The sequence below is a fragment of the Penicillium canescens genome, assembly GCF_028828765.1.
Source record: "Penicillium canescens strain IBT 15451 chromosome Unknown utg000007l_segment0_segment0, whole genome shotgun sequence".
In the NCBI taxonomy this organism is placed as follows: domain Eukaryota; kingdom Fungi; phylum Ascomycota; class Eurotiomycetes; order Eurotiales; family Aspergillaceae; genus Penicillium; species Penicillium canescens.
Window position 1 is genome coordinate 1,650,279 of NW_026703969.1, and position 25,570 is coordinate 1,675,848.

General features: G+C 50.0%; 8 protein-coding genes across 8 annotated transcripts; 6 read left to right on the forward strand and 2 right to left on the reverse strand.

The window, feature by feature from the left end:
- Window positions 1-3,975: 3,975 nt before the first annotated feature.
- Window positions 3,976-5,926, reverse strand: N7446_010811 (uncharacterized protein). The gene is made up of 7 exons (XM_058519554.1): window positions 5,819-5,926; window positions 5,666-5,758; window positions 5,543-5,612; window positions 5,081-5,482; window positions 4,848-5,019; window positions 4,669-4,788; window positions 3,976-4,593 (listed from the first exon to the last, which is right to left on the reverse strand). The coding sequence occupies exons 1-7, from the start codon at window positions 5,876-5,878 to the stop codon at window positions 3,993-3,995; spliced, it is 1,518 nt and encodes a 505-aa protein (XP_058368392.1). The 5' UTR covers window positions 5,879-5,926; the 3' UTR covers window positions 3,976-3,992.
- Window positions 5,927-7,438: 1,512 nt separating this feature from the next.
- On the forward strand, window positions 7,439-8,972 carry N7446_010812 (cytochrome P450; the record flags this gene model as incomplete). Its single annotated transcript, XM_058519555.1, has 4 exons — window positions 7,439-8,137; window positions 8,192-8,506; window positions 8,575-8,741; window positions 8,813-8,972. The coding sequence occupies 4 exons, from the start codon at window positions 7,439-7,441 to the stop codon at window positions 8,970-8,972; spliced, it is 1,341 nt and encodes a 446-aa protein (XP_058368393.1).
- Window positions 8,973-10,340: 1,368 nt separating this feature from the next.
- N7446_010813 (bifunctional terpene synthase/polyprenyl synthetase family protein) lies at window positions 10,341-12,678 on the forward strand (the record flags this gene model as incomplete). The annotated part of the gene is made up of 3 exons (XM_058519556.1): window positions 10,341-10,629; window positions 10,698-10,989; window positions 11,055-12,678. 3 exons carry the CDS (start codon window positions 10,341-10,343, stop codon window positions 12,676-12,678), a joined length of 2,205 nt encoding a protein of 734 aa, XP_058368394.1.
- A 514-nt stretch (window positions 12,679-13,192) lies between these two features.
- Window positions 13,193-13,625, forward strand: N7446_010814 (uncharacterized protein; the record flags this gene model as incomplete). Its single annotated transcript, XM_058519557.1, has 2 exons — window positions 13,193-13,234; window positions 13,296-13,625. The coding sequence occupies 2 exons, from the start codon at window positions 13,193-13,195 to the stop codon at window positions 13,623-13,625; spliced, it is 372 nt and encodes a 123-aa protein (XP_058368395.1).
- A 2,111-nt stretch (window positions 13,626-15,736) lies between these two features.
- On the forward strand, window positions 15,737-16,890 carry N7446_010815 (uncharacterized protein; the record flags this gene model as incomplete). The annotated part of the gene is made up of 4 exons (XM_058519558.1): window positions 15,737-16,176; window positions 16,236-16,339; window positions 16,392-16,510; window positions 16,594-16,890. The coding sequence occupies 4 exons, from the start codon at window positions 15,737-15,739 to the stop codon at window positions 16,888-16,890; spliced, it is 960 nt and encodes a 319-aa protein (XP_058368396.1).
- Window positions 16,891-16,996: 106 nt separating this feature from the next.
- Window positions 16,997-17,701, reverse strand: N7446_010816 (Zn(II)2Cys6 transcription factor domain-containing protein; the record flags this gene model as incomplete). Its single annotated transcript, XM_058519559.1, has 1 exon — window positions 16,997-17,701. One exon carries the CDS (start codon window positions 17,699-17,701, stop codon window positions 16,997-16,999), a length of 705 nt encoding a protein of 234 aa, XP_058368397.1.
- A 1,202-nt stretch (window positions 17,702-18,903) lies between these two features.
- On the forward strand, window positions 18,904-19,395 carry N7446_010817 (uncharacterized protein; the record flags this gene model as incomplete). Its single annotated transcript, XM_058519560.1, has 3 exons — window positions 18,904-19,075; window positions 19,122-19,262; window positions 19,328-19,395. The coding sequence occupies 3 exons, from the start codon at window positions 18,904-18,906 to the stop codon at window positions 19,393-19,395; spliced, it is 381 nt and encodes a 126-aa protein (XP_058368398.1).
- Window positions 19,396-20,105: 710 nt separating this feature from the next.
- N7446_010818 (uncharacterized protein) lies at window positions 20,106-25,204 on the forward strand (the record flags this gene model as incomplete). The annotated part of the gene is made up of 2 exons (XM_058519561.1): window positions 20,106-24,306; window positions 24,387-25,204. 2 exons carry the CDS (start codon window positions 20,106-20,108, stop codon window positions 25,202-25,204), a joined length of 5,019 nt encoding a protein of 1,672 aa, XP_058368399.1.
- Window positions 25,205-25,570: the final 366 nt, after the last annotated feature.

The window sequence follows — 25,570 nt, forward strand, 5'->3', positions numbered from 1 at the left end:
GGTTCGGGGCATTCCGTTTTGTTATATGGTTGTATTCCTGCTCATCCCAGATATCTCCTCCGTTCCACTTTCTCAGGATCATAAATACGGAGAAACTTGGAGGTGATAACGTACTTAGGCGCGGGCTCTGCTTGAACTTGTCAGCCTTGTCAGAGTCCTCCAAAGCAGAGCGAGAGTGGTGATGAAACGTCAGCAGCGGACCTTGCCTTTTCCTAATGCAAAGTTGACAAGCTTTCTCGAAGCCTTTTTGGGGCTGGAACCTCGTGGAAAGATCAGCCGTGACACAACGAATCGAACAATCTCGCTGCCCGAGGTACGCCGCGTGCCTGGTGGTGGGCCAGCAGGCATTGGACGGAACGGCCGAGGACAAAAAGTCAACTTGCTTCACTCCCAGCCGCTGTGAGAGGACACACCCACCCCTGGTGCCTCTCCATTCGGCTGCCTGTTTTCCTGTGGTCTGTACGGCTGCAGCCACAAATCTTATCTGCGTGTCTCCAACAACATTCGTGCAAGACACCGGTTTCTGTTCAATCATAGACCAACAAGTCATCGTCCTCAGGAGTTGCCAACGGAATAAACAAGACATCTCACACCGACGAGCCCCTCCAGGGTGACGGCTACAACCAGAGCCCCAATCCAAACTCCAACGACCTGACCACCAACGAGGACTTCAACGGCCTCGTCAACAGTCGGACCGTGCGAGAAAGCGACTCGCAGACACTGCCAAACGCAGCCTCGAACGTCCCGAGGCAAATAGCCAGCGATGCTCCTACCGAAAACGACGGTCACGGCGAGGCCAGCTACCGGCTGCCTCAGCGGTCAATTGATCGTGGCCAGTCCCCTAAGGGCGGTCTGTAAATACCTGCAACCGCCCCCCCCGGGTTGTACGCCAGCTTCGGCTGGTGCTGACGCCGCCCGCGTCGCGCTGCCCCAGCGCGTCAGGAAGATGCTCGCTACCTTTGGCTCCTTCATCGGGCCAGGCTTTATGATTTCGGTTGCCTACAGTATGTTCAGGACGCTGTCATCCCGCAGCCTTCCCCTTCACCTAACTTACATGCGTGCACCCAGTTGATCCAGGCAATTACTCGACCGACATCGCCGCAGGAGCCTCATACCGCTTCCGCCTATTGTTCATTGTCCTCCTCTCCAACCTATTTGCCATTTTTCTCCAGAGCCTGGCAATCAAGCTCGGCACCGTCAGTGGCTTGAACCTCGCCGAGGCCTGTCGCGCGTTTCTCCCGCGATGGCTCAACTACATCCTATACGCCTTTGCCGAGGCTGCCATCATTGCCACGGATATAGCAGAGGTAGGCCCCTGATTCACTCCCCGTTACGTATCTTGTGCGTCGACAAGTGCTGACTGGCCAGGTGATTGGATTTGCTATTGCATTAAATCTTCTAATCCCCCAGGTACCGCTGGTCGCGGGATGCGCCATTTCCATCATCGACGTAATGGTAATCCTGCTCTTCTACCGCCCAGAAGGTTCGATGAAGGGCCTCCGGTACTTCGAAATGTTTATCATTTCCTTGGTTCTTGCCGTAGTCTTTTGCTTTTGCATCCAGATGTCTCTGATCCGTGTCACCACCCCCGGTGAAGTCTTCAAGGGTTATCTTCCGTCAAAATCTCTTATCGAATCGGAAGCGTGAGTTCTAAATTCCTCCATCGCCTTCATACTCGCTCTAATGCTTTCCCAGTATTTACCAGGCCTGCGGAATTCTCGGCGCAACAGTCATGCCTCACAGTCTTTACCTAGGGTCCGGCATTGTTCAACCCCGCCTACGCGAATATGATGAGCGAAGTAGGCTCTTGCCTCGTCAGCTTACATCGGGGTATTCGGTTCTAGATGATGGAATCGACAAAGGCTACTATGTCCCGTCCTTGGGCGCAATTAAGCACTCGCTCACGGTCTCGATTCTCGAGCTGGCCATTTCGCTCTTCACATTCGCCCTCTTTGTTAGCTCCGCCATTCTCATCGTTGCCGGTGCCTCGCTTTACAATAACCCAGATGCCCTCGACGCCGACATCTTTGGTATTCACGATCTGCTCTCCAAGTCTATCTCGCCCACGGCAGGTATCATATTCGCTCTGGCATTGCTGCTATCGGGAGTCTCGGCAGGAATCGTCTGCACCATCGCCGGCCAGATGGTTAGCGAGGGTTCACTGAACTGGAAGATCAAGCCGTGGCTGCGCCGCCTCGTGACCCGCAGCATCAGCATCACACCAAGCATCATCATCGCGGGAGCCGTGGGTCGCTCGGGGCTCAATACAGCACTTAATGGGTCGCAAGTGGCGCTGAGTATCATACTGCCGTTTGTTACCGCACCGCTCATCTACTTTACCTGTCGCGATAAATATATGACGGTCCACCCCGGCAGAGCGCGCTGGCGCATGGCGGGCAGGGACGACGAGAGTGAGGTGGACCAGGTAATTGGAGAGGGAGCCGAGCTCGAGCGCCAACGTGTCAAGATGACCAACTCGTGGTACACAGCGATCCTCGCCGTCTTGATTTGGCTTTTCATGTCAATCATGAACGTAGCTAATCTGGTATTCCTGGGCAAGTAAATGTTACGGTGCCGTAGTAGCTCGGTGAGGAGCAGCTGCGGGAGGGTCACTGACCCACGGAGAGGTATTCACATGGCAATTCCGTTATTGCTCCCAATCGAAATCAGGTTGTGCGTGTTGTAATTCAAAGGAAGATTGATTGTTCATTCATTCTTGATTTCGGTACCGGTCGGTAGAGGGCTAGGAAAGTCAGTTGCGTAGAACGGGACTTCAAATGACGCCTTCATTGTCTTGCATCGCCCGATGAGCAGCGCTCATCCACGCAGACATTATATGAGCTGAAGAACTGGTTGCCATTGGTTAGCGTATCTCTCACTCTCGCTAAGAGTAGCACTAGACCCAAATAGGCAAAACATTGTCCGTGATCCCTCTGAGATATGAGAGTGCCTCGGGAAGATCCTGGTTATGGCAGTCGTTGCGAGGTAGACTGCCCTAATTTTGGAATTAAAACCGGAAATGGCCTGAGCCTTTAGAGACCTCCCCACACTATTTGGATGCAAACAAAACAAACTAGAAATTTCATGGAAAGGCAACACATGATTAGTATGGCCTCAAAAGTTATCCTTATCCTTAGACAGTCTCTATGAATAGACCTTCACTTGGTTTCTTATCCTTTTTGCGGCTGAAGCACATTAGGACTGAACATTGGCCGTTTTAACTTCTAAAGCAATTGAATGTGGCTGGCCAACATAGCATAATCCTGTGGTATAGCTGCAGCTGTGTACCTCCATGCCCTTAAATAACTTTGTCTAATCCGTGCCTCCCTGCCGATCGAGGTCGCTCCGCCAGAAAGAAAACTTGTATAGTACGAAGGCTTTGATAACCCGGGACATGAGACCTGCTTAGAAGCATCATGTCTCGTGCCGCTGAATGTCCTATAGACCCACCCTCCTACACTAGGCACGGTTCGTCGATATGTCCCAGTCAAATATTCTCATCTAAATTGTCGCTGACTGGAGAATTGCACTTGACTTTTGGTCAACTTTTGAGTCCTGGTCTATTTTAAGGAAGTTGAGGGAGGACTGGCGGTTTTCCAAAGCGGTCTCGAAGACCGCTGGCTGGAACTCAGCCAAAGGCCCAAAATGGTCAGTATCATTTAGGTGATTGATTTTATAGGCTATTTAAAGGCAATTGTGGTTGAATAAGAGGTGGTTGAAGCCTTTGAAGCCTTTGAGAGCGCGCACAGATGTATGCGGAAAAGGGTTGATTAGTAATGTCGACGCCCCCTTTGGAGCGGGCAAGGGGGGGCGGTCGATGTATCCTTAGCTGGAGTGATGTCGTTCCCGGCCCGAGTCGCTCCTCATTTGATTGGTTGCTAAAGAGTGGAAATTATGGGGCACACGCGACGTAGCCGTTTTCGAATCTTCTCGCGCAGTAGGTTACGATCATCAATATGAGCAACGCTGAAGGTGCCGTCGCTGCCCGCCGCCTAGCCAGCCCTCTTCGTTCGAACTATCAGGGGATAGTCGGTATAGATCAAGCTGCTGACAGCATCTCTCTCCCAGACAAAGTCCTTGTTTACCATTTCGAAATCAAGCTTCCAGAGCAACTTTGCCGTAATAAGACGCAAACTCTGCAGGGCTGAGTTCTTTCCAACACATGCCCTGGGTCCTATCAAGAACGGCCGATAGGCCCGGCGGTTGTCGCTTTCGAATAATGTATCCTTGCCGTGGGATACCCACCTCTCGGGCTGGAACGAATCAGGCTCCCTAAAGTACCGGGATGACCGGTGGATACTATAAATATCGGCGGATACAATCGTGCCCTTCGGAACGTAAGTTTCGGCTATGGTGCACTCCGGGGCGGTCCGCTGGGCGGTTTTGCCGTTGGCCGGGGGCAGGAGACGCAACGCCTCGCGAATGCAGCCATTGAGCAAGGGCAGCTGCAGTAGGCGTTCGTTTGAGATGTCAGACTCGTTGTGGAAACTCGCCCTGACTTCTTCACACACTTTATCGTATATACCCGGATTGCGAAGGATGTTATAAAACAGGGCCACCACCGCAATGCTCGATGACTGGTAGCCAGTGAATCTGCCGCGCAGAACAGGCGTTAGTTATTATCTATCAATTCCGGTGCACTAGCGGGAAGAGATGAAATATGCTTACAATAGGACTATGATATTGAAAACCATAGCGTCACTATCGAGAGAGAAACCGTGTTTTTCAGTGGCCGTCATGGCCTGTATGAATGTCTTGCGCGTGTTAGCATTCTGTCGTTCTAAGCACCTGGAGAAAAGAATTAGCAAGGAACTATGTATACGGGTTATACAAAACCTCAGACGTACTCTTTGAACTTGTCAGCAGGAAGAATCTTAGAGAAGGGAGTAATCTGGTAAGGCAGAATCCAGAAGATAACGTGTAAAACCAGAGCTACTCCAGGGAAGGTGCTTGACCAAAGGAGGAATTCTACCATGGGCATAGACGCCTTTCCCACGGTCTTAAGAAATTCCCACGTCGCTGCACAGTGAATACATCAGTATATTCCATCTTGAGGTAACTAACATGATTTGCGCCATACATTTCTTCCCCATTGTCAGGGGCTCACCGAACGTCACATCTGCGAGGATTCCCCACAGTATCGTCTCCAACTGGGCTCGAAGATCGACTTCGTCTCCGTGATCTGCATGTTCTTCAAGCTGATGGATGGCTTTGTCAACGTGTGACTTCTGGATTTGTTCTTGCTCAGCGAGACTACTAGGGGTGAAGGCTTGTTCCACGGTCCGACGGAGCTTCTTATGCATATCAAGATCGGAAACTGTGAGCAGTGTGGGCGAGGGATCCGCAAACAGAAGGCCAGTGAGGAAGTCTATGAAGGTAGCTTTTTTCGAAAAGCCGCCTTCTTCCTGCTTTGAGTAGATCTGATTCTGGGCTTCGAGGGTGGAAAATGAGAGCTCATTTGGCGCTATACGCACAACCGTTCCTGAGCATCCAGTCGTCAGCCTTAACGAAACAACAGAATTAGAGTTTATTGATATCTCACCGTATCTGGCGTGTAATTTCTGTAGATCTGAGTTGTAACTTCCCCGGTAGAGAGAGCCCATTATCCATAACTTTACCAGTCAGTTGAAGTGTTTAAGGAAAAGAGAGTTGTTCAGCAGCATACGGGTGAGAACTTCGCAAGCACTGGCCCAGGAATACGGGCAAGTGGGTGAAGGAAGCAACAGTACGATATATACACAAGTGCTAGTACACTAATCTGTGAGGTATTGTTAATCAAGGGCCCAGTTCCATAATCATGGGTAGCAAGACAACTTACGACACCCGCCACGGTTGCCGGCTGTAGCCATTGAAGCAAGAAAAGGGGTTGAGTGATCATTCTAGGAAAATGTACAAGTGTTGTCCAAGTTAGTTTCGATGGTTCAGCAGAGTATGAGCCCTCTTAGCACATCTCTTGTATGGCGGACTGCGTAAAGCCTTTTGTAAAGACCAAACCACCCAGTTTATCCGGCCCCGATGCCGCCACCCTCGCTAGTGAACTTCGTCATCCATGCTCGCATGAGTTCTCAGCCGTATCTCCATTTGCCTGACGGTGGGATCGTGGATGCAGCCCGGCGTAGACACGATGCTGCCTCAATTCTGCAACAACTGGAAAGTTAGAACCCTCCAATTTGAGAAATGTCCAGCCAGTAAAGTCTCCTAGATTAAGGAGAGGAACATCGAAAAGAGATCAGGCGAGTGTGCGGTATTTTCGCTATTGGCTCAAATGGCAGTGGTTGCTTTCGATATCCATGGATTGGGTGCAGAGGGGTTTTTTTGGAAAATGTTTTAACTTACTATGGTGGCTCTCATTGGTCAAACTGTGGGAGTCATGTGGTCTTCAATGGTCACTAGCCTAAAGATAAGGCATCGAATGGTACGAAGTAAGCAGGATGAACTTAAACGGCCCAAGTTCCTAAATCAGAGCTTCATTTAGTGATACGTAACAGACCTCATGGGTTCCTGGGTGCTACAGTTAGGGCTGTGGCTAAACCTTGATAACAATAAACTTCAAGTTCCCCGATATTCCGCCAGGTTGGATTATCTGTGAACGCTCCACCACCGCCACCACCGCGCCACGTGGCAAACCAAATAAGAAGTGGGGATAAGGGGGCGAATCCCGAGGTTTGAATTTGTCTTTCGCTTATCGCTAGATTAAGAAGTCTTAACTAATCACAGAAGTTTGGGTGGTGGCTTGAGTCAAAACCTTATTTCTCCATCTTCCCCGCACACACGGCTCGGAAATTCGAGAACTCTAACTAGTCCACCCGGGTGGATCCCCATATACCAGTAAGTATTCACACTTTCAGGGGGCCTATCTCGCTTTCGCTTGCCTTCTTTAAATGACATATGCCGTGCTAGGATAGGATATCTTAGATTAGGCTTGTAAGCATTCCACCAATACCATAGGGTATAGGCAGACTGTAACCCCACATAAAAGAAGAATAAAAGCACCTCTTATGTCAGGGAGCTATGCTGGCTTCCAGACGTCGATTAACTGTCCTTATATGAAGATATCATCAGGATCTTGTCTGCCCCTAATTTGTAGCTCTTTGAGCTACGTCCTGTTGTTGAGCCTGCCCTACTGCTCTGTCTGTACTTAGCTTACTGTGTGTTGATCACATATTATATTACCGTCTACATACCTACCTCCCCGCCGTGACATATGGCCATAATCATCTCCAGCCTAGGCAGTGCCTTTGCGGCGTTCTTTGGCATTGTACGATATCCTCTCCATACTATGCTGACAGCCGTGATGTTTTTTTGCCTTTTGTTTTTTTTTTTTTTTTTCGATGAGACCCCCGCTGATCAAGCAAGTTAGATGGTGCTGTTTGCGGTGACCAGAGTTGTTTACAACCTGTGCGTCCATCCGCTCCGCAACTTCCCCGGTCCGATCCATATGCGGGCCTCGGTATTCCCCTACCTGTGCAAGGAGATGGCCGGCACCCTTTCGGACGATATCCTGGACCTGCACAGGCGCTATGGCGAGGTGGTGAGGGTGGCGCCTCACGAGCTATCCTTTGCCAACGCCGCGGCCTGGGACGACATCTACAGCCAAAAGCAGAACTTGGGAAGAGATACTCGCTTTTATTCTGTCCCCGAGAAACACCTTGCCTCTGTTGACCTCCAGAAAGGCAATATCGTCCGGCGCGCGCTCCAGCCTGGTTTCAGCGAGAGGAGCCGGCGGGACCAGGAGCCCACCATTATGTCTTGTGTCGACTTGCTGGTACGGCGACTGCACGAGAGGTGCGGCGGAGGTGCGACACCCGTGGATATAGTTTCATGGTACGATTTCACTACCTTTGACATCCATAGCGACCTAGCGTTAGGTGAGGCTTTCGGCTGCCTTGAGATGTCCGACTATCATCCTTGGGTTAGGGATACCTTCCAGCTGAGCCGTGCCGGAAGGTTCCTACGGCTGCTGAACTACTTTCCTAGACTGAAAAAGCTTCTGTTCTTCTTGGTGGGGAAGTCGGCTCGGAAGCGGTCCAGGGAACACACTGAATTGCCGAGGACGAAATTGCTGAAGCTTATGGATGACAGCAAGGAGGAGCGCTCCGATCTAATCGGGAACCTAATTAAGCGAAAGGACGACTTGGTGAGTGTATCTAGATAATTATGCCGTCGTAATCAGCTAATACATTTCCTACAGGGACTATCGATGGAGGAACTCCAGGCCAACGCTATCATCCTAGTCCGTGCTGGGGCAGAGACCACGGCGACGGCGCTCTCCGGATTAACATACTACCTCTTGACGAATGCGAATGCTCTGGAAAAAGCAACCCTGGAGGTCCGATCCACTTTTAAAGACGAATGCGAAATTACCTTTTCGTCTGTTTGCCGCCTGAACTTTCTGCAGGCTTGCATGAACGAGACACTACGGCTCTACCCCCCTATCTCGGTTGGAATGCCGAGGGTGACTCCACGGGAAGGAGCGCTGATTTGTGGACACTATGTGCCTGAAGATGTAATGAGAATCCGCAGCCATAGCGCAAAGCGTATTCGATGGAACTCCTTGATTGACAAATGTTCTAGACTACCGTTACTATCAACCAATGGGCGCTATACCACCAAGACAGCCTCTTTCGGGATCCGTTCAATTTCCACCCCGAGCGCTTCCTGGGCGATCCCCAGTACGCGAGCGACAATCTTCATGCCTTGCAGCCGTTCCTAGTCGGGCCCAGAGCCTGTTTCGGCAGAGCGTACGTATTAGCTTTGCCACACTGATTGAATTGTATTAGACCTTGTTCTTACTTGCTGACCCTACCCAAAGTTTGGCTACTGCAGTGATACGCACTGTATTTGCTCGACTGCTATGGAACTTTGACCTCCGAATTTCGGATGAGAGCAGAAGTTGGATTGACCAGAAAATCTTCCTCATGCGGGAGAAGGGCCCGTTGAAAGTTTATTTGACTCCCCGTGGACTAGAATAAACCATGGCTCAAGAGTTGGCCATTTAGCCATGAGCAGATAAATTGTTATACTTTTTGCAGGATGTTGAAATACACCGGACAGAAACGTATAACGTATTCTGTAAGCGAGTGGTGTACCCCAAAACACCATACGAAATACGATATATTCTACACTGATATCTCAACAACCATTTTTTATTTTATTTTATTATTTGCCGTTGATAAGGCTTTTCAGCACTATATATCAATTTTGACGGAATCTAAAACCTACATTGTTACGGTATCGAAAATTACGCTACTATGAGCTAGCATCATATATATCTTATCCACTATGTTACAAACATTCTCTAAATTCCCTGAAGTGCCTAGATATCACCAAAAAGCATTGTGCTAGAAGGCAAAGTCCCTATAGACCACCATTGTTGAGATACCAGGTTGTAATTTATCCCATTTAGTACGGTGTTTTGGGGGTGAACAACTCGCTTACAGAATACCTTTAGATATAGTTATAGTTTACGCTAAGAAATCGAGCGGGGTTACAAAATCCAACTTATAGGCTCACAGCTCAAATGGCGTTTAACGTCGTAACTTAAGTTTCTGATTACACTATGCCTTTAAGAGGCATCAAGCTTTATGGTAACCATTGAACGACAAGCAAAACCTTCTGCTCAGAACGCCTGTTACTTGCTGTTAGTGTAAACCCACTTCAGTCTAGACTATTGTCTCAGGGAGATTAACCTCGGTCATAACCGTTCTTTTTACGGACTAAGAGTAACCCACTGGAATGCCGAGAGCTCGAGTTGCTGATCCAGTTTTTTGCCAGCGCTTCTGTAAACCACTTGTCGAAGGCGGCTTCTTCACGCGGTGTGAGTCTCTGAGGGCGTGTATTGAACCTAGGCTCCTCAGTTACGTCGATTCTCACAGGGCGGTCCATATCAGATGGTCAAAGATAGGGAGTGAAGTGAGTCATTGCTTGACCAAGAGGGTCTCTATCTACGGCGGGCCCGGGTCAAGCAATGATAGACTTTACCCCGCATCTTTCCTACTAAACCCATTTAGGATAAGGTTCAATGTTTCTTTTTTACTTTATTTCGATTTCTATTTTACCTCGGCATGTTATCTCGGCATGTCATCGTAGTATTTTCGATAAACTTTCGATAAAGTACCAAGTTTTATTGTTGAGAAAAGGAGAGAGGTATTGACCATATGTATATATTAATATGCCTGCCAAAATAACTGGACTGGTGGTCTATGTAACATTCCACAATTCCTATATATAGTAGGCGATAAAGGGAAAAACGCATTCTCCACCACACGTTTCTTGTTGTCGTGTATCATTGGATTTGTCTAATCCAAGGGCACTTTCAACACCTGACCTTCCCAGCCATTATGGATGAACTGACTTATTTGTCGAGGCTCATTCCAACAGAGGAGGCGCAGCGAACAGGCTGCTTCACGTCCTTACCTATCCGCATTCATCCCCGTAATGACATTGCCGACGGGGCAACTGTCAAGTTCACTGCAGACTGGGCCAAGCACGTTCGTGACGGCAGAGAGAAGAGAACCCACTTCTGCGTTTCCCCGGTGGGGAATTGGAATTCGTTCCTCTACCCTGAGGCCATCCCCGAAAGGCTTGGTACTGTTTCTTATCTACTGGACCTTGGTCTGATTCACGACGGTGAGTTCACTGAATGGGGTCATGCATATCAGCTGGTAGGCATGTGGCTGACTTGGCTGGTTGCATAGATGTGAATGAGGAGCTCAGCGTCCAAGATGCCATGACGGCGCATGAATGTCTGAGGCCTGCTTTGGACCCTCAGGACAACCGCAATTGGGACCCAGAGTCACCGCAATTGAAATTCAAGATGCTCTTATCCGAGTGTGTTCTTGAGTGTATCAAAACAGATCGCAAGCTTGGCACGGACATGCTTGATGCTTTTCGTGTTCTCTGGCTGGATATTGCCGAGAACGCCACCAGCGAAGTGCCACAGACACTGGAAGACTATTGGCGTGTACGAATGTCAAATGGCGGTATGAGGTAGGCAAACTCTGCGCCGTTCTGTTAGCATTTTGACAGTACAACTAACCCGTGTACTATGGCAGTGTTTTCTGGCCAATGGTTCTGTTCGCCACAAACCTTCACCTCTCGGAGGAACAACATGCTTTAGTACAACCCATAATTGCCGCCGCCGAGGAAGCTCTTTGTTGGGCGAATGACTACTTCAGCTATGAACGCGAAGTCTGGGAGCTTGAGACCGGAAAGGCGAAACGCATCGTCAACCTTGTCGAGATGGTGTCCCGGACCAAGGGACTTTCGAGTACAGATGCCAAGGCAGAAGTCAAAAGGATGATCTTGGAAGCTGAGGCTAAGTATTGCCGGCTCCGCGACGATCTGCTCAGTTCACACCCAGACATGACCTTGGATTTGAAACGTTGGATCGAGTATATCGGTCTTTCGATCTCCGGTAATCACTATTGGCTCTCGGCTTGTACCAGGCAAAATGCATGGATGACCAATGGCACCCCCAATGGCACTCCCAATGGCACCAAGAGCGACGAGCCAAGTACTAATAACAACGGCACGCCATTGGAAACGCCGAAGCGTCTTACCAATGGCACGTCTAATGGCACCAAGAGCGACGAGCCGAGTACTGATAACAACGACACGATATTGAAAACTCCGAAGTGTCTTAACAACGGTGCCCCCAATGAGACGCATCCTGTCTGTCAGTATCCGAAGGAAGAACTCAACGACTTGGCCGTGGCTGCGCCTGTTACACACGTCTCTAGCATGCCCTCCAAGGGCACGAGGACCCAGCTCATCGAAGCCCTGAATGCCTGGTTAAAGGTGCCTCCGGGAGCCTTAGCACACATTATCTCGGCCATCGATATGTTGCACAACGCGTCGCTGATCCTGGACGACATCGAGGACAACTCGCCTCTGCGGCGCGGACTTCCCGCCACCCATGTCGTCTTCGGGGCGGCGCAGTCTATCAACAGCGCGACCTTCATGTTTGTGAAAGCGACGGCGGTGGTGCGCTCGGCGCTCAGTCCGGCGGCACTGGCGGCGCTGCTAGAGGGTCTCGAGACACTCTTCTTGGGCCAAAGCTGGGACCTGTACTGGAAGCACAACCTACAGTGCCCAGGCAAGCGCGAATATGTGAAGATGGTGGATCACAAGACGGGCGGCATGTTCGTCATGCTGGTGCGACTGATGGTGGCTGAGAGCCCATGCTGGGGCGGCGCGGTCGTCGAGGACCTAGAGAGGCTGATGCAGCTGCTGGGACGCTTCTTCCAGATCCGCGACGACTACCTGAACCTCAGTGCCTACGCTGCCCAGAAGGGCTTCGCCGAGGACCTGGACGAGGGCAAGTTCTCCTTCCCCGTCGTTTGCGGCTTTGAGAGGCATCCCGAGCGGTGCGGCCACATCCTTGCCGTCTTCAGACAGCGCCCAACCAGCGCGGCCGCTGAGGCTAAACCACTGTCCCGGGAGGTCAAGGAGCATCTGATAAAGTGCATTGAGGCGTCTGGCGGCTTCGACGAGACTCTAAGGTGCCTAAGGAGCCTAGAGCACGAGCTAGACCGGGAGATTGCCAGGCTTGAAGAGAGATTGGGTCAGGGTAATCCCCTCCTCAGACTATGCTTGGCTGCGCTGAGTATGGAAGGATGCGAGAAAATTACATACGGTAATGCTGGGGCTCGGGATGGCCGGCTGTTCAGAGAGTAGAATATTCAAAGAACAGTACAAGCGTAAGACTGGGACTAGAAAGGAGTTTTTCTAGGTCATTAAGACTACTCTGTGCTACGCTCGTAGGAGAACCCTCGTTCTCGTACACTGAGCCTATCTAAACGCCCTATAGGGAGTACAGCTCGTGGCTGGGCAACGCTGATTGTAGAAAGAAGGGCTGCTATGGGAAGGGTTTTGGTCTTGTATGTTAGGGATTAACACGCCAATGGGAGTCTTATAGTAGTTAGAACGTTCTAGCGTCGAGCATTCTAATAGTGGTTAAATAGAAGCGTGTAGAACTTCATACAAGAATATTCGAGAAAACTCATTGCTGGCAAGAAATTGGCCGTCACCCCAATCAGTTCCTTCCCAAAACGAGGTGTCCATCGTGCGTTGCATATCAGTCTATGTTACTTAAATCCCGGCATTTATTTAACGCAGAATACCCATTTGACTTCAGATAAAAACTGCAGCCGACTGCCATATTACCCTCGTCTGCCGCCGCCTTTAAGCCATGAGCGCCGCCCACAGTGGTGCTGGAAGACAATGTGCACTGGTTGGTACAGACTTTTAAGCGAGTGAATCTGGCTAGGCTATTTTTGAATAATCTCACACAGCGAGCCAGTTACCTAACTGAGAAACTGTCATCAGAGAGTGCAATCTGGGCATGGTGCTCGGTGATGTTGGAGAACACGCTTGGGACGATCCACATCGAGGCATACGTCATGCATGTTGACAAGGTCTCACAGAGTGAGGTGGCTTTCAAGTTAACCAAAGAGACGATCAATGACCTCAGGAGATATGAAGAATCCCAATCACTTGATGCAGCTACATACAGGTGGAAGTGGCCAGAGAAGCAAGCTCCGCTGGACAAATTACATGAGGAGTTTGTCGAAGCCGTCAACAAGTTCGTTTACCGACCAATGCCAAGGCCCTGGAAGGACTAGAAGGCGGCCCCGGAGAGCTACTATATGGTTGCAGTGTGGATGTTAAAGCAGTATTTTCAAGATTTTCGTCCCATTGGTGCCTCCCCCACATGTGGTACATTTTTGGCGCCCAGTAGTTCCATTTCTCGGTGGGACTAAGCCAGCTGCACACAGACCTATCCACCCGTTCGAAGGGGACAAGCCACGGAGTACTCAACTAGATGTTCGCAGGTCGAGCGCCAAGAATCTTCACAATCCAAGCCTGGAGGATGGTTTGGACGCTATTGGTGGCGCATTTTTCCCGATACATTTCGTTGGTAGCCCTCTCTTCACTAGCGCACCATTCTGAGCTATCCATACATTTCTCATTTGCCGATGTATTGCTCAATCACGGCAGCAATTGTGGAGCTTTTTAGTGGAAGTCCTCCTTCCGTTTGTTGATTCTTAAGCTCAAAGTCGTCTCTGCTGCCTGCGTATCTCGTATGTTCGCATTCAAGCCCGTTCTCTGTAATGTCCGGATGGAAATGATCTCCACCTAGGCATGAACAGGGAGCATATAGGCGAAACGAAACTATGGTGTTAGAAGAGCTGTGCGGAGATATCGGAGGCAGTGCTATTACGCGCTATCTTGAATAACGCTAAACGTATCCAGTTAGATATACATGTACACGGTTATAGTTGCTCGGCCTACTACTGGATCCCCCACTCCGTTCCAGTTTACTAGCACGGTTCCTAGGAACTTGTTGACTCCCCTCCACCAACCTAACATACAGAATGTACGGCTATTGCTGTGCTTAAAATCTGCCCTGCGGGGAATGAAGGATCATTTAGACCTCTAACCTAAACTTTTCCTCACTAGCAAGGCAAAAAGCAGATAATAATCCCTCACTGTGTTGTTTGAGGGTGGTCAGATTCATTGAATTGCAGCGCTGCAGCGCCTTTTGCCCAGCATTACGGACGATCCAAGTGAACGTTCTCCAGCCTTGACAAAGTTGATGGCGGGCCTTTAAATTAGGCTTACCACTAAGTACCCCCAGCTAATTCTGAACATCTAAACACCTCCAGAAAAGACCTCTATAAAGTACCTTGTTGTTCGAACATGGAATGAGACGTATAAGAAGATGAAAATCCTACAGAGACAATTACTTGTTGTTAGGTCTATTGTTCGGGAATTATAAGATATATTCGTGAAACAATGGCCCTCTCTGCTGCTAGCACTGATGCAGTTAGCCATGCTTTCTCCCATAAAAGCCTTCCTCTCCCGAGTTTGAACCACGCCTGTAAACTTCACGGGACACCAACCACTAGACCCTTTCAGTCTTTTGGCTATTCGGGCGCCTCAAAAGCCACACCTGTGATCCGAGTATCATCTCCAGTAATAGCTAAAGTCCCAACTAGAGCGGTAGCTTCGAGAACTAGTTCTGTGAATCTTACTAACACCGCATTTCTTACCGCCTTGAGCTATCTACGAACGTCTCAAAGAACCATCTATTCTAACCATTGCTACACTGGCACAAATGGAGACGGATGAGATATTTTGGCCCGCACGGGGCACCTGCGGTCTGAACACTGGCGATGTAGGCCTCGTTGACGGAGGGCTACAGCGCCGTGAGGGCTGCAGGCGGGCCCGTGGCACTCCGTATATTCTAGGAGGAAAAATAGCTATGCGGGAGCATACGTGGAATATACATGAGGGGGTTCCGCGGTGGGCGCGAAGAAACCGTCGCGGAGAGAGCCCGGCTCTCCCTCGAAACGGCGATGTTCTTTTCGAGGGAGGGGAAGGCCAGGCGATATTTGTGTGCGATGTCCAGCACGGGATATCGTGGGCCCGACGCAAGGGGCTCTCACGCAACAGTCCCGAATAGAACCTATCATCTATTATCTGCAGATCTTGGGTGTTCTGATAAACTTGTAGATACTGTGGGCGGGGGACAGGCGGGGTCTCGGATGATCTTTTGCCGAGAAGGAAGAGCTGTCGGCGATTGAAATAAAGTTACGAACAAGCGTTTAGGTGGTTCGGTAACCGTTCGCTCCGGTCGACCTTTCTGTTCTTCATAGGCATTCCAATCTCTTGCACATTCATACCAACTTCCCATAACACACCTAATTTTCCAGTTATTTAACTGCACAACATGGCATTGAACGAGATTTCTTCTCCCTGTCACCAAGGCTTGACGCCTCCAGATAGCCCAATGGAGGGGACAGCTACGTCTCAGACGATCGTGGAGGATCTGCAGCATCTCTTTGGTGTGTTTCTTGAGACGGCGCTGCTCGAACTTACAAGCGGAGAACCTCCAAACACTCCTGTCTCCCAGGACCAGTCTCCATACGGCCCCGACATGGTTCGACTGAAGAAGTTGCTGGTGAAGCTCACTCGCGATGAATGTGCTTCAGCTGAACTGTCCGTGGCAGCTAAGCCTACTCAGGCTTGTCTAGCAAGCAGTGAAAAGAAGGAGGGTGTCCGGGTCGCAAATGAAACTGATCTCGACAGTCCGATCTGTACTACCCCGGATGATTTCAAATCGTTCGAAAAGTGGGCCTCGACACCCCATTTCAAGACTGTTCTGGAAACGTACGAGCCACCTACTCCCCTTCCCATTCCTTTTTAGAAACTGGCTGACAAGGGTATAGTTGGGACAAAGAAGCATGCAAATACAAGATAGCAGAGCCGGTGGAGACCAGCAGTGGCTTGGACGACTATGCTGAATATGCATTCGTTGTCCGTGAACGTGTCGGTACATCAGACCTTCGCGTGACAGACCGAAACAATACTAATAGTATGGTTAGAACGGAATTCAGAGGAGGTGACGCACTACATAGACATCAAATTGGAAGGCCTACGCGACATCCTGCGTGTGGTACTGCACCACATCAAAGCTATTAGCTTGATGGAGGACAAGCCATCGGTAATTGAGAGCGAGTAGCATCTCGAAGAGAACGCTGACGTGGATTTAGATCGAGCAAAACGTCCTTTTCCATTTCCTCCCAGAGCTCGACAGATGTGTGGAGAACGTGGACAACAGCTCGGACCATGACTCGGCAACATGCGGAGCATCTCCGCCTGCTCATCGACCACCTCAAGCAAGCATATGCTTCTATCTCGCAGCGTCTCGAATCAATGTTGCGGCACGGTCATATTACTTATGACCTTCTTTGGGCGCTTTTCAAGCCTGGTTGCCATGCTTATACCACATGCATTGGCACAAAAGAGCCACGATGTGTCAGATTCGACGCGGGGGGAGAGATGACACAAAATGACGAGACGTGGTGGAATCTCGAGTGCTGATTCATCGATTATGACGGAGTCAAGTTTGGCGAGCCGGAATATTTCTGCGTGTGGCAAAGTTCCGGGGATCAAGGCCGATCGAGAGCCTTGAGGCCTTCCCTCTCCGCTACCATCCAAGGCACGAGGAAATCCGGAAAGACTTGGTCGAAAGAGGCCAAAAGTTTCGGGATTTGGTCGGCTCGCACATTCGGCACTGTAACGGCAGTGCGTTCTTTATGAACAAGGGGAAGGCGATCAAAGTCAACGTCTGAGACTTTTTTTCAGAGATTGGCGGCTCAAGCATTGGGCTTTCCGTGTCGATGCTAACGGGTGGTATATGCTCCGACGGATGTGGCTCAGACTTGCCAGAAAAGACACGATGGAGGAATGAAGCCCCTTGAGAGCTAAGTGCAAGAGGGCTTCTCGAACGCTGCGGACTGTATTCGAATGCTTCATCCAACAACACCGTTGTGAGTGGGATTTCTGGCGATAAAAATGGAGCATCCTGATGCTCGATGGGAGGACCAATACTCTCGCGGTGATCTGCGCTCGTGGCCTCGTGGTCCACATCCAGACGGCGCGATGAGCTCCGCGAAGTGACAACAGAGGGATCTCTTGCTTGATGCGAGCTGGAGCCCATGCACTGTGTTTCTAGCTTCAAACGCTGGCGTTTGCGTGGGAGGATAGCCTCCGACCTTTCAAAACGGCATTCACTTCCCTGCTCTTCACACCTTGAGCAGCATTCTTCTCGCCTTGTCATACGAGAGGAAAGGTCACACTGCCTCTTCTGTTCACGACAACGGTCGCATGATGCCCGTTTGTTTTTGGGCATGATGAATGGATGCAATTAGCGGTTGACGCCGAAGAAAAAAAACCCTTAGGGGCACTGGGAACAAAAAGAGACGAGACATGGTGGGAGGAAGCTTTTATAAGGCTGGGGACTGAAAAGGGCTCCACATTGCCGCATGGCCCCCTATTCCACATGGCCTTCTCTTCCGCATAGCTCCTTCTTCCGCTTGGCCCCTCTTCCGCATAGCTCCTTCTTCCGCATATCCTTCTCTTCCGCATATCCCCGTCTTCCGCCTCGCCCCCTCTTCCGCCTCGCCTCCTCAGAATAGAGGCGATTGATCTTACTATTTGGAATCTCTAAAAGAGAGGCGAGTGTATATTTGTATATTTGCCGAAAGTTAGAAGGTGTCTCTTGTTATGGATCGCTTATTATAGGTGCCGGAACGAGTTCGTTTCAATGACTCCAGCACTCGCCTTTTTCCTCAGATGAAGCGATGAGCTTCCTTGGTTAGTATTGCTCGGATTTTGCATAGTCAAAGGTCCAGTACCTACTCTCACAGAGATCCTCCGCTATTTATTGAAGAGAACATCCCTCCTCCGGAGTACCCATTTCCCCGGCATAGTTCGTCAGAAGCTAAGGAAGCCGGTCTAGATTTCGTGAGAACATACAGCCATTGTGAAGTTGTGATTAAGCTATCACAGCAGATGCAGGCAGGACAAACGGAAGATAAAACGCGGCTTGGGTCACTAATGACGTGTATTCAGGAAAAGGCGCCTAGTTTGGAATTGGAGAATAGAAAATGCTCTGTGGACTATATAAGGGGACGCGGCGGAAGAACATTTGCATAGGCCTAATTGATTATTGAGGGCAGAAAACACAAAAAAGGTGTGGATGGGCTTCTTAGTGGCTGACCTACCAATACCAGGCACCCTCATATTATCCCAGCTGTTCAAGGAATATCCACGCAATTTTGGAGTGCCACCACCGGCCGGCATGTGAGCGGACTGGCCGCTTCCAATCAATCGGCCTGTCGGCTGTACTGCTGAGACTTATGCCACAAGAACACTCCCACAAGTAATTGCTTCCATTCCCCCCCCATCTTTTTTCCCCCCCGTCTAAAAGAGTCAGTAAGAATAATAGAATGTAGGTTTGAAGGATTCAGTCCCGGACATAAATAATTATCGGCCCCAGCCAGTCGTCACCATCACCACACTTGCTTGACTTCAAGCCGCGCAAAGTCCAAGATGCGTTCCTTCAATTACCTTTTCTTCATCGGAAATGTTGTGACAGGCAGTTATTTGGCTATCATTCAGGACACTGGTGGCGAGAACAACTGTAGAGTGTGGTCTCAGAATAACCACGGCTGTACCGGCTACTCAGCAACCTTTGCTAAGCTGAAAGGCAAAGATTGTTCGAGTGAGTACACAATCTGAACCAAACGCGCTGTTGTTAACACCCTTAGGTTTCACTGGTGCCGGTTCCGACGATAAGTCGGTGAAAATTGATATATGTGGCACTGAAAATGGAGAGCAGGTCGCCTGGGTGACAGTGAACAAAAACGGCACCGTGGCTTTCCACAACCGAGAGGGAGATACTTCTAGTTGTACGCTAGAAAACGGTCTTAAGGTGCCCAGTGGATGTAGCATCGGTAAAACAGTTTCCTCTCAGACGACCACGCCGATCTTTACGGGCAGTCAGACCTCGTTCTCAACTACAATCGACATGTCCGCTTCTGAAACAGCCCGTGCTGATCTATCCCCTACTCCGATATTCACCTCGACGCCTACAAACAGTCAATCTTTGGCTTCAACTTCAGCCAGTAACTCGGCTACTGAGACGCCCCTTGCAGATCAATCACCAACTCCGATATTCACCTCGACGCCTACTGTCGGGACATATACTCCAGTCAGAATAAGCAAAGACAGGTTGTACGTAATCTTGCTAAGCAACGGCTCCCGCCGTATGGATTCAGGGGTATTGGGCCTTGACCTAGAAGGAACATCTATCTATCTATCTATCTATCTATTTTTTACATGAATCAAATTGACCTTTGCTTTGGAAGCATAAACACTGTCCACTTAACTGTGTACACAGTACCTAGCTGGTGATACCAACACTGATCAGTGGTTGATTACAACCACAGAACAGCTCGGTTTACACGAACTGGAAGAGGCATTGACCGCAAGGGAACGGGGAAACGGTTGCAGTACCCTCATTGCGGAAGGTGTGCTAAAGGATATCAAGGTATCTGATTGGGAAACGGTTGCAGTACCTTTCAGACACGGAGGATTTCCAAAAGATCTACAGTTGAAACCGCAACGAAGATCTGCGTCCACCACGCGAACAAGGCGTTAACGGGAAACAGTTGCAGTACCGTCACGACACGCAACCTAACACACTCATTCCTTCGATCTACTTTATCCACGTCTTTACCGGAACGACTATCATGCTGCCGGTCCCGGAAAACCTCCCGTACCCTATCGAGGAGAAGACATGGGGGAAATCCGTCGATACACTCGATGAGAAGAACCAGACGGAAGGAATACTAAACGGCCATATAACTTGTGTATTGCGGGCATGGAAAATGATGTGCATTACCGACCGTGCCCTATGGAACGACTTTCGCGAGGAATTCGATGGATGGACTCTGGACACATTCAAGGTGGCAAGCAAAACCGCATTGAAAATGCTTCGACTTCACCTGACCACTCACGGGGTATGGATCAAAGTCGGTATAGGGATATCCTTCGCGAAGGGTCTATACGACTGCCTTCAAGAGACCAATCAGCACGAATGGACCAAAGAAGACATCGAGGCCCATCTGAAGGAGTACCCAGACAACTTCAACTCCAGATGGAACCCTGCACGCGGCCAATCACCGACTATCCGTCTAAATGCCCCAGCAGCACGAGCTACTCCGGTGAACCCTCCAAATCCTCAAACCCCACGGACGAATGTTGAGAAACCACACATCGAACGAAGCGACCAGACATGGGAAGAAGCTAGAGCCGTCACGCCCGATACAGCCTATATGGACAATCACATACAGCAACAATCCGATTACGGTAGATTCCAACAAAGTTCCTCGGACATGCTGTTACCGAGAATGATTGACGCAGTAACGAGGCAGTACAGCAACACGGACGATAAGTATGGCGGAGGACTGTATGATGACTTCAACACAAAGTTAGTCAAGTTCTACGACGCCTGTGAAAAGATCGGCCTACAGGAGCATCAGTTCCACATCGCATTCTCCCTTATGCTTAAGGGCAGAGCGGAGAAATTTTACTTCACACGGATCAAAGGAAAGGCAAGGGATTTTCCAACAATGGTAGAGATGATGAGGGCACACTTCGACACAGAGGAAAACCGTCAGAGATCTATCACTGAGTGGAGAGAGACTACCCTCCCGAGGATTATTGCTCAAAATCCTGAGAAGTCACGCTCAGATTGCCTCGAAATGCTCTTCGATACACTGGAGAAGATCCAGCCAGGGTTACCACCAGAATACCGGTCGGAGACGACACTACGGGAACAAACCATCAATGCTTGCAGAGGTGTCGAGGAATGCAAGTTCTCCTTATACAGGCCGGCGAGCACCCTAGAGGGGGTACAAGCAGAACTACGATCCGCCGTTGCCAATGCGATTTTTCCACCACATGCGGGGCAATTTCAAGCTTGCGAGGAGTACGACGTGTACGACCAGCATTGGACTGACCGCACATACGGAGGAAGAGGTCGTGGATATAGCCGCGGTGGCTATAACCAGCGCAGAGGAAGCTATGGGTACGGCAACAACCGCGAACTTACTTCTTTCCGTGGTTCAGGACCACGAGGAGACTACCGCGGAAGTCGACGAGGAAACCAAGGGTCCCGCCAGGGGAGATGCTATGTCTGTGGAAAGCCAGGATGCTGGTCGAAGTATCATACTGGGGAGGAACGGAAACGATCGCTTGATAACTTCCGCGAGCAACACTTCTTTACGACAGGCCGGACAGCTACCCCACAGGACTTCCAAATGTTTATTAGCGACTTTGAGGGTGTAGAGGAGACAGAGGGGCTAGGCGACGGCGAGAGGCATGACCAAAGCCAGATACTCGCAGCCATGACTATTGAGAATAGTGAGCACGAGGGATTCTTGACGGAACTTGGCGAAGTCGACGGGATAAGGATGATATCTATCTTGAACGACCAGTCAACATACCACTTCTTCACTAAGGACGACATTTTTCAGCAGCGACAAACCAACGGACAGGCCACAGAAGTGTTCACACTCGACAATCGGTATTCATCTGACACATTCCAGGGCATCATGCCAGATACTGGAGCCTCTGGGGTTTCATCCGCTGGTGAGCCTCAATTCAGGGCATTGTGTAAGCTTGACCCTAAAGTCAGACTTGATACGTCCCGGGCTGGGGAACAGAAGATTAAATTCGGCGACGGGGATCCAAGACCCTCGTTAGGGACTGTCGATGTCGGCACCCCGATTGGAACTATTACGTTTCATGTCCTCCCTACGAACACACCGTTTCTCTTCTGCCTCAAGGACATGGATGCTATGGGAGTGGAGCTCCGAAACAAGAAGAACGTGCTTGAGCGAGGAGACAAGAGAGTACCTATCGTACGCAAGTGGGGACATCCATGGATGTTGCTGCATAATCTGGAGGAGATAGCAGCATGGAGCCACCTTACCGAGGCGGAGCTACGGCAACTTCACCGACGTTTCGGACACCCATCAGTGCGAAGACTAACCCGAATCCTTCAACGCGCCGGGCATGAGGTAGATTCGCAATGCATCGACTATCTCACGAAATTCTGCCATAATTGCCAGATGAAAGGTAAATCCCCAGGACGATTCAAATTCACTTTGAAAGATGACTATGAGTTCAACTACTCGGTTATCGTCGATATCCTATACATCGAAGGAAAGCCCGTTTTGCAAGTCGTCGATGCAGCCACATCGTTTAGTGCTGCGAGATTCCTGAGAGACATGTCTGCACGCAATGCTTGGGACACACTTCGGGCATGCTGGATCGATACCTACCAGGGACCCCCGGACTACGTTGTGCACGATGCGGGGAAGAATTTCACATCTACCGAGTTCAAGCAGCTTGCATCATCAATGTCAATCAAGATCAAGGAAGCCCCCGTGGAAGCCCATAATAGCGTGGGGAAAGTGGAACGATACCATGCACCACTTCGCCGTGCCTACGAAATTCTTAGAGAAGAGCTTAAGGATGAGAGTATTGACAGGGAGATGATCCTGCAGATGGCTGTGAAAGCTGTCAACGACTCAGCCGGACCAGATGGAATTGTCCCAACGCTGCTTGTCTTCGGGGCATACCCAAGAATGACCGAAATGGATCCACCATCACCTTCGGTAGTCAAGAGAGCTGAGGCCATCCGTGCTGCGACCAAAGAGATCCGTCGCCTGCATGCGGAACGCCAGGTGAACGACGCCCTTGCAATGCGTAACGGTCCGAACATTACCACCACGTTGGACCTACCATTGCAATCAGATGTTCGAGTCTGGCGCGAGAAAGGCGGATGGAAGGGCCCATATAAGCTCTTAGCAATGGATGGAGAGACTTGCACCGTGGATATGCCACATGGTCCTACGAAATTCCGATCAACTGTTGTCAAGCCCTACTACAGAGAAGAGCTCCTAGAGGGAGAGGGAGGACAACGTCGTATTAGGGCAGAGGACGACCAAGTGGATAAGACTGCTGATTCGAAACAAGTTGACGAGCCCGATAAACCAGTCGAAATCCAACGACGAGGTCGAGGACGACCACCAGGATCGAAGAATAAACCGAAGCCGCAGGCAACCGTGCGACGGAGCACCCGACGAAATCCTGCTCATTATCAAGATCTCGAGGATCAATTCATCAACGCTATCTGGGAAGGACAAGACGTTTCAACGGCGCTTATGACAAGTAAAGAACGAGCCGACATGGAACTGTCCATCAGGTTGAGGAACGAAGGTGTTATCACGACCCCTGGATCGCCATTCGAGCAGTCCCAGAACAAGGAGATTGAAGGGCTGATAGCCAGAGGGGTATTCGACTTCGTGCAATACGATCCAATGAAGCACGATGGTGTACGCATCTTCAACTCGCGCCTAGTCAACGAGATCAAGGGTAAGGCTACGGGTACGCCTTTCGAAAAGTCACGGCTTGTTATCCAGGCCTACAATGACGAAGGAAAAGGGATGATTCTCACCCAATCTCCGACGATTCAGCGAGCCAGCCAACGTATCATCGTTGCACTGGCCCCATCACTGAGCGAAAAGAACATCAGTCTGTCGATCCGGGACATTACACAGGCATATGTCCAGTCAACAACCTCATTGAACCGACTGATCCTGGCGTATCTACCCAAGGAGATTAAGAGCAAATTCCCAGCAGGCACAATTATGGTAGTGCGGAAACCGTTATACGGGATCCCTGAAGCTGGGACCCATTGGTGGGCAACGTACCACAAGCACCACCGGGAAAGGCTCGAGATGGTCACATCGACTTACGACCCATGCTTATTGGTCTCCACTGGAAAGGGAGCTTTCGGTGTTGTTGGAACGCAAACCGATGATACACTGATTTTGGGGACCGACGAGTTTGCCACGCTCGAAGAGAAGGAATTGAGGCAAAGTTTAGCGCCAAACCCAAGGATACTCTATCTCCAGAGAACCCGCTGATATTCAATGGCTGTGTTCTGACGCAGAAGGAAGGAGACGTTACCGTTGAGTTACGCCAAAAGGAGCAGGGTAAGAGGCTAAAGCTCATCGACCACAATTCCAAGGGCTTTAAGCACGTGTATATGGAACAGCGTGCTCGCGGAGCCTACATTGCAACGATCTGCCAGCCGGAGGCTGCATTCGACCTATCCGTTGCCGCCCAACACCAGGACCCTACGGAAGCCGACGTCAACGCGTTGAACAAACGCATCAAGTGGCAGATGAAGAACCAAGACAGGGGCATCAAATATATCGCCATAGATCTGTCAACTGCAAAGCTCTTCGTATTCGTCGATGGATCCTTCGCGAACAACAAAGATTTCAGCTCCCAGATTGGATATGAGATCATCCTTGCAAACGAGTCCGCACAGAATGAGGAATTCGAGATCACCGGAAACCTGATCCACTGGAGCTCAACCAAGAGCAAACGCGTTACTAGGAGCGTTCTGGCTTCAGAGATCTATGGGATGGTAGGAGGTGTCGACATGGCAATTGCAATCGGCACAACAATCAAGATGATCACGGACCAACTTGGTTGTGGGAAGATCCCTACCATCGTATGCACGGATTCATACTCCCTTTATGAATGCCTCGTCAAGCTTGGGACCACGAAGGAGAAACGCCTCATGATTGACATCATGGCACTTCGCCAGTCATACGAGCGGAGAGAGATAATGGAAATAAGGTGGATTAACGGGAACGACAATCCAGCGGATGCAATGACCAAAGCAGACCCTAACAAGGCCCTGGAGAAGTTCATCAGCACAAACACCTTACGAGTGCGAGTTGAGGGATGGGTGGAGAGACAATAGGAGGGTATCGTGAGACCTACAGATGCAAGGAGGTACAGTATGATCGAAGTTCGTTTTTGCTCGTTCGTTTTTGCTCGTTCGTTTTTGCTCGTTCGTTTTTTGCTCGTTCGTTTTTTGCTCGTTCGTTTTGTTCGTTCGTTCATTTCCTAATTGGGGACACTGGCCTTTGCACAAAGAAAAGTTGCCAGTGTCGGGACATATACTCCCGTCAGAATAAGCGAAGACGGGTTGTACGTAATCTTGCTAAGCAACGGCTCCCGCCGTATGGATTCAGGGGTATTGGGCCTTGACCTAGAAGGAACATCTATCTATCTATCTATCTATCTATTTTTTACATGAATCAAATTGACCTTTGCTTTGGAAGCA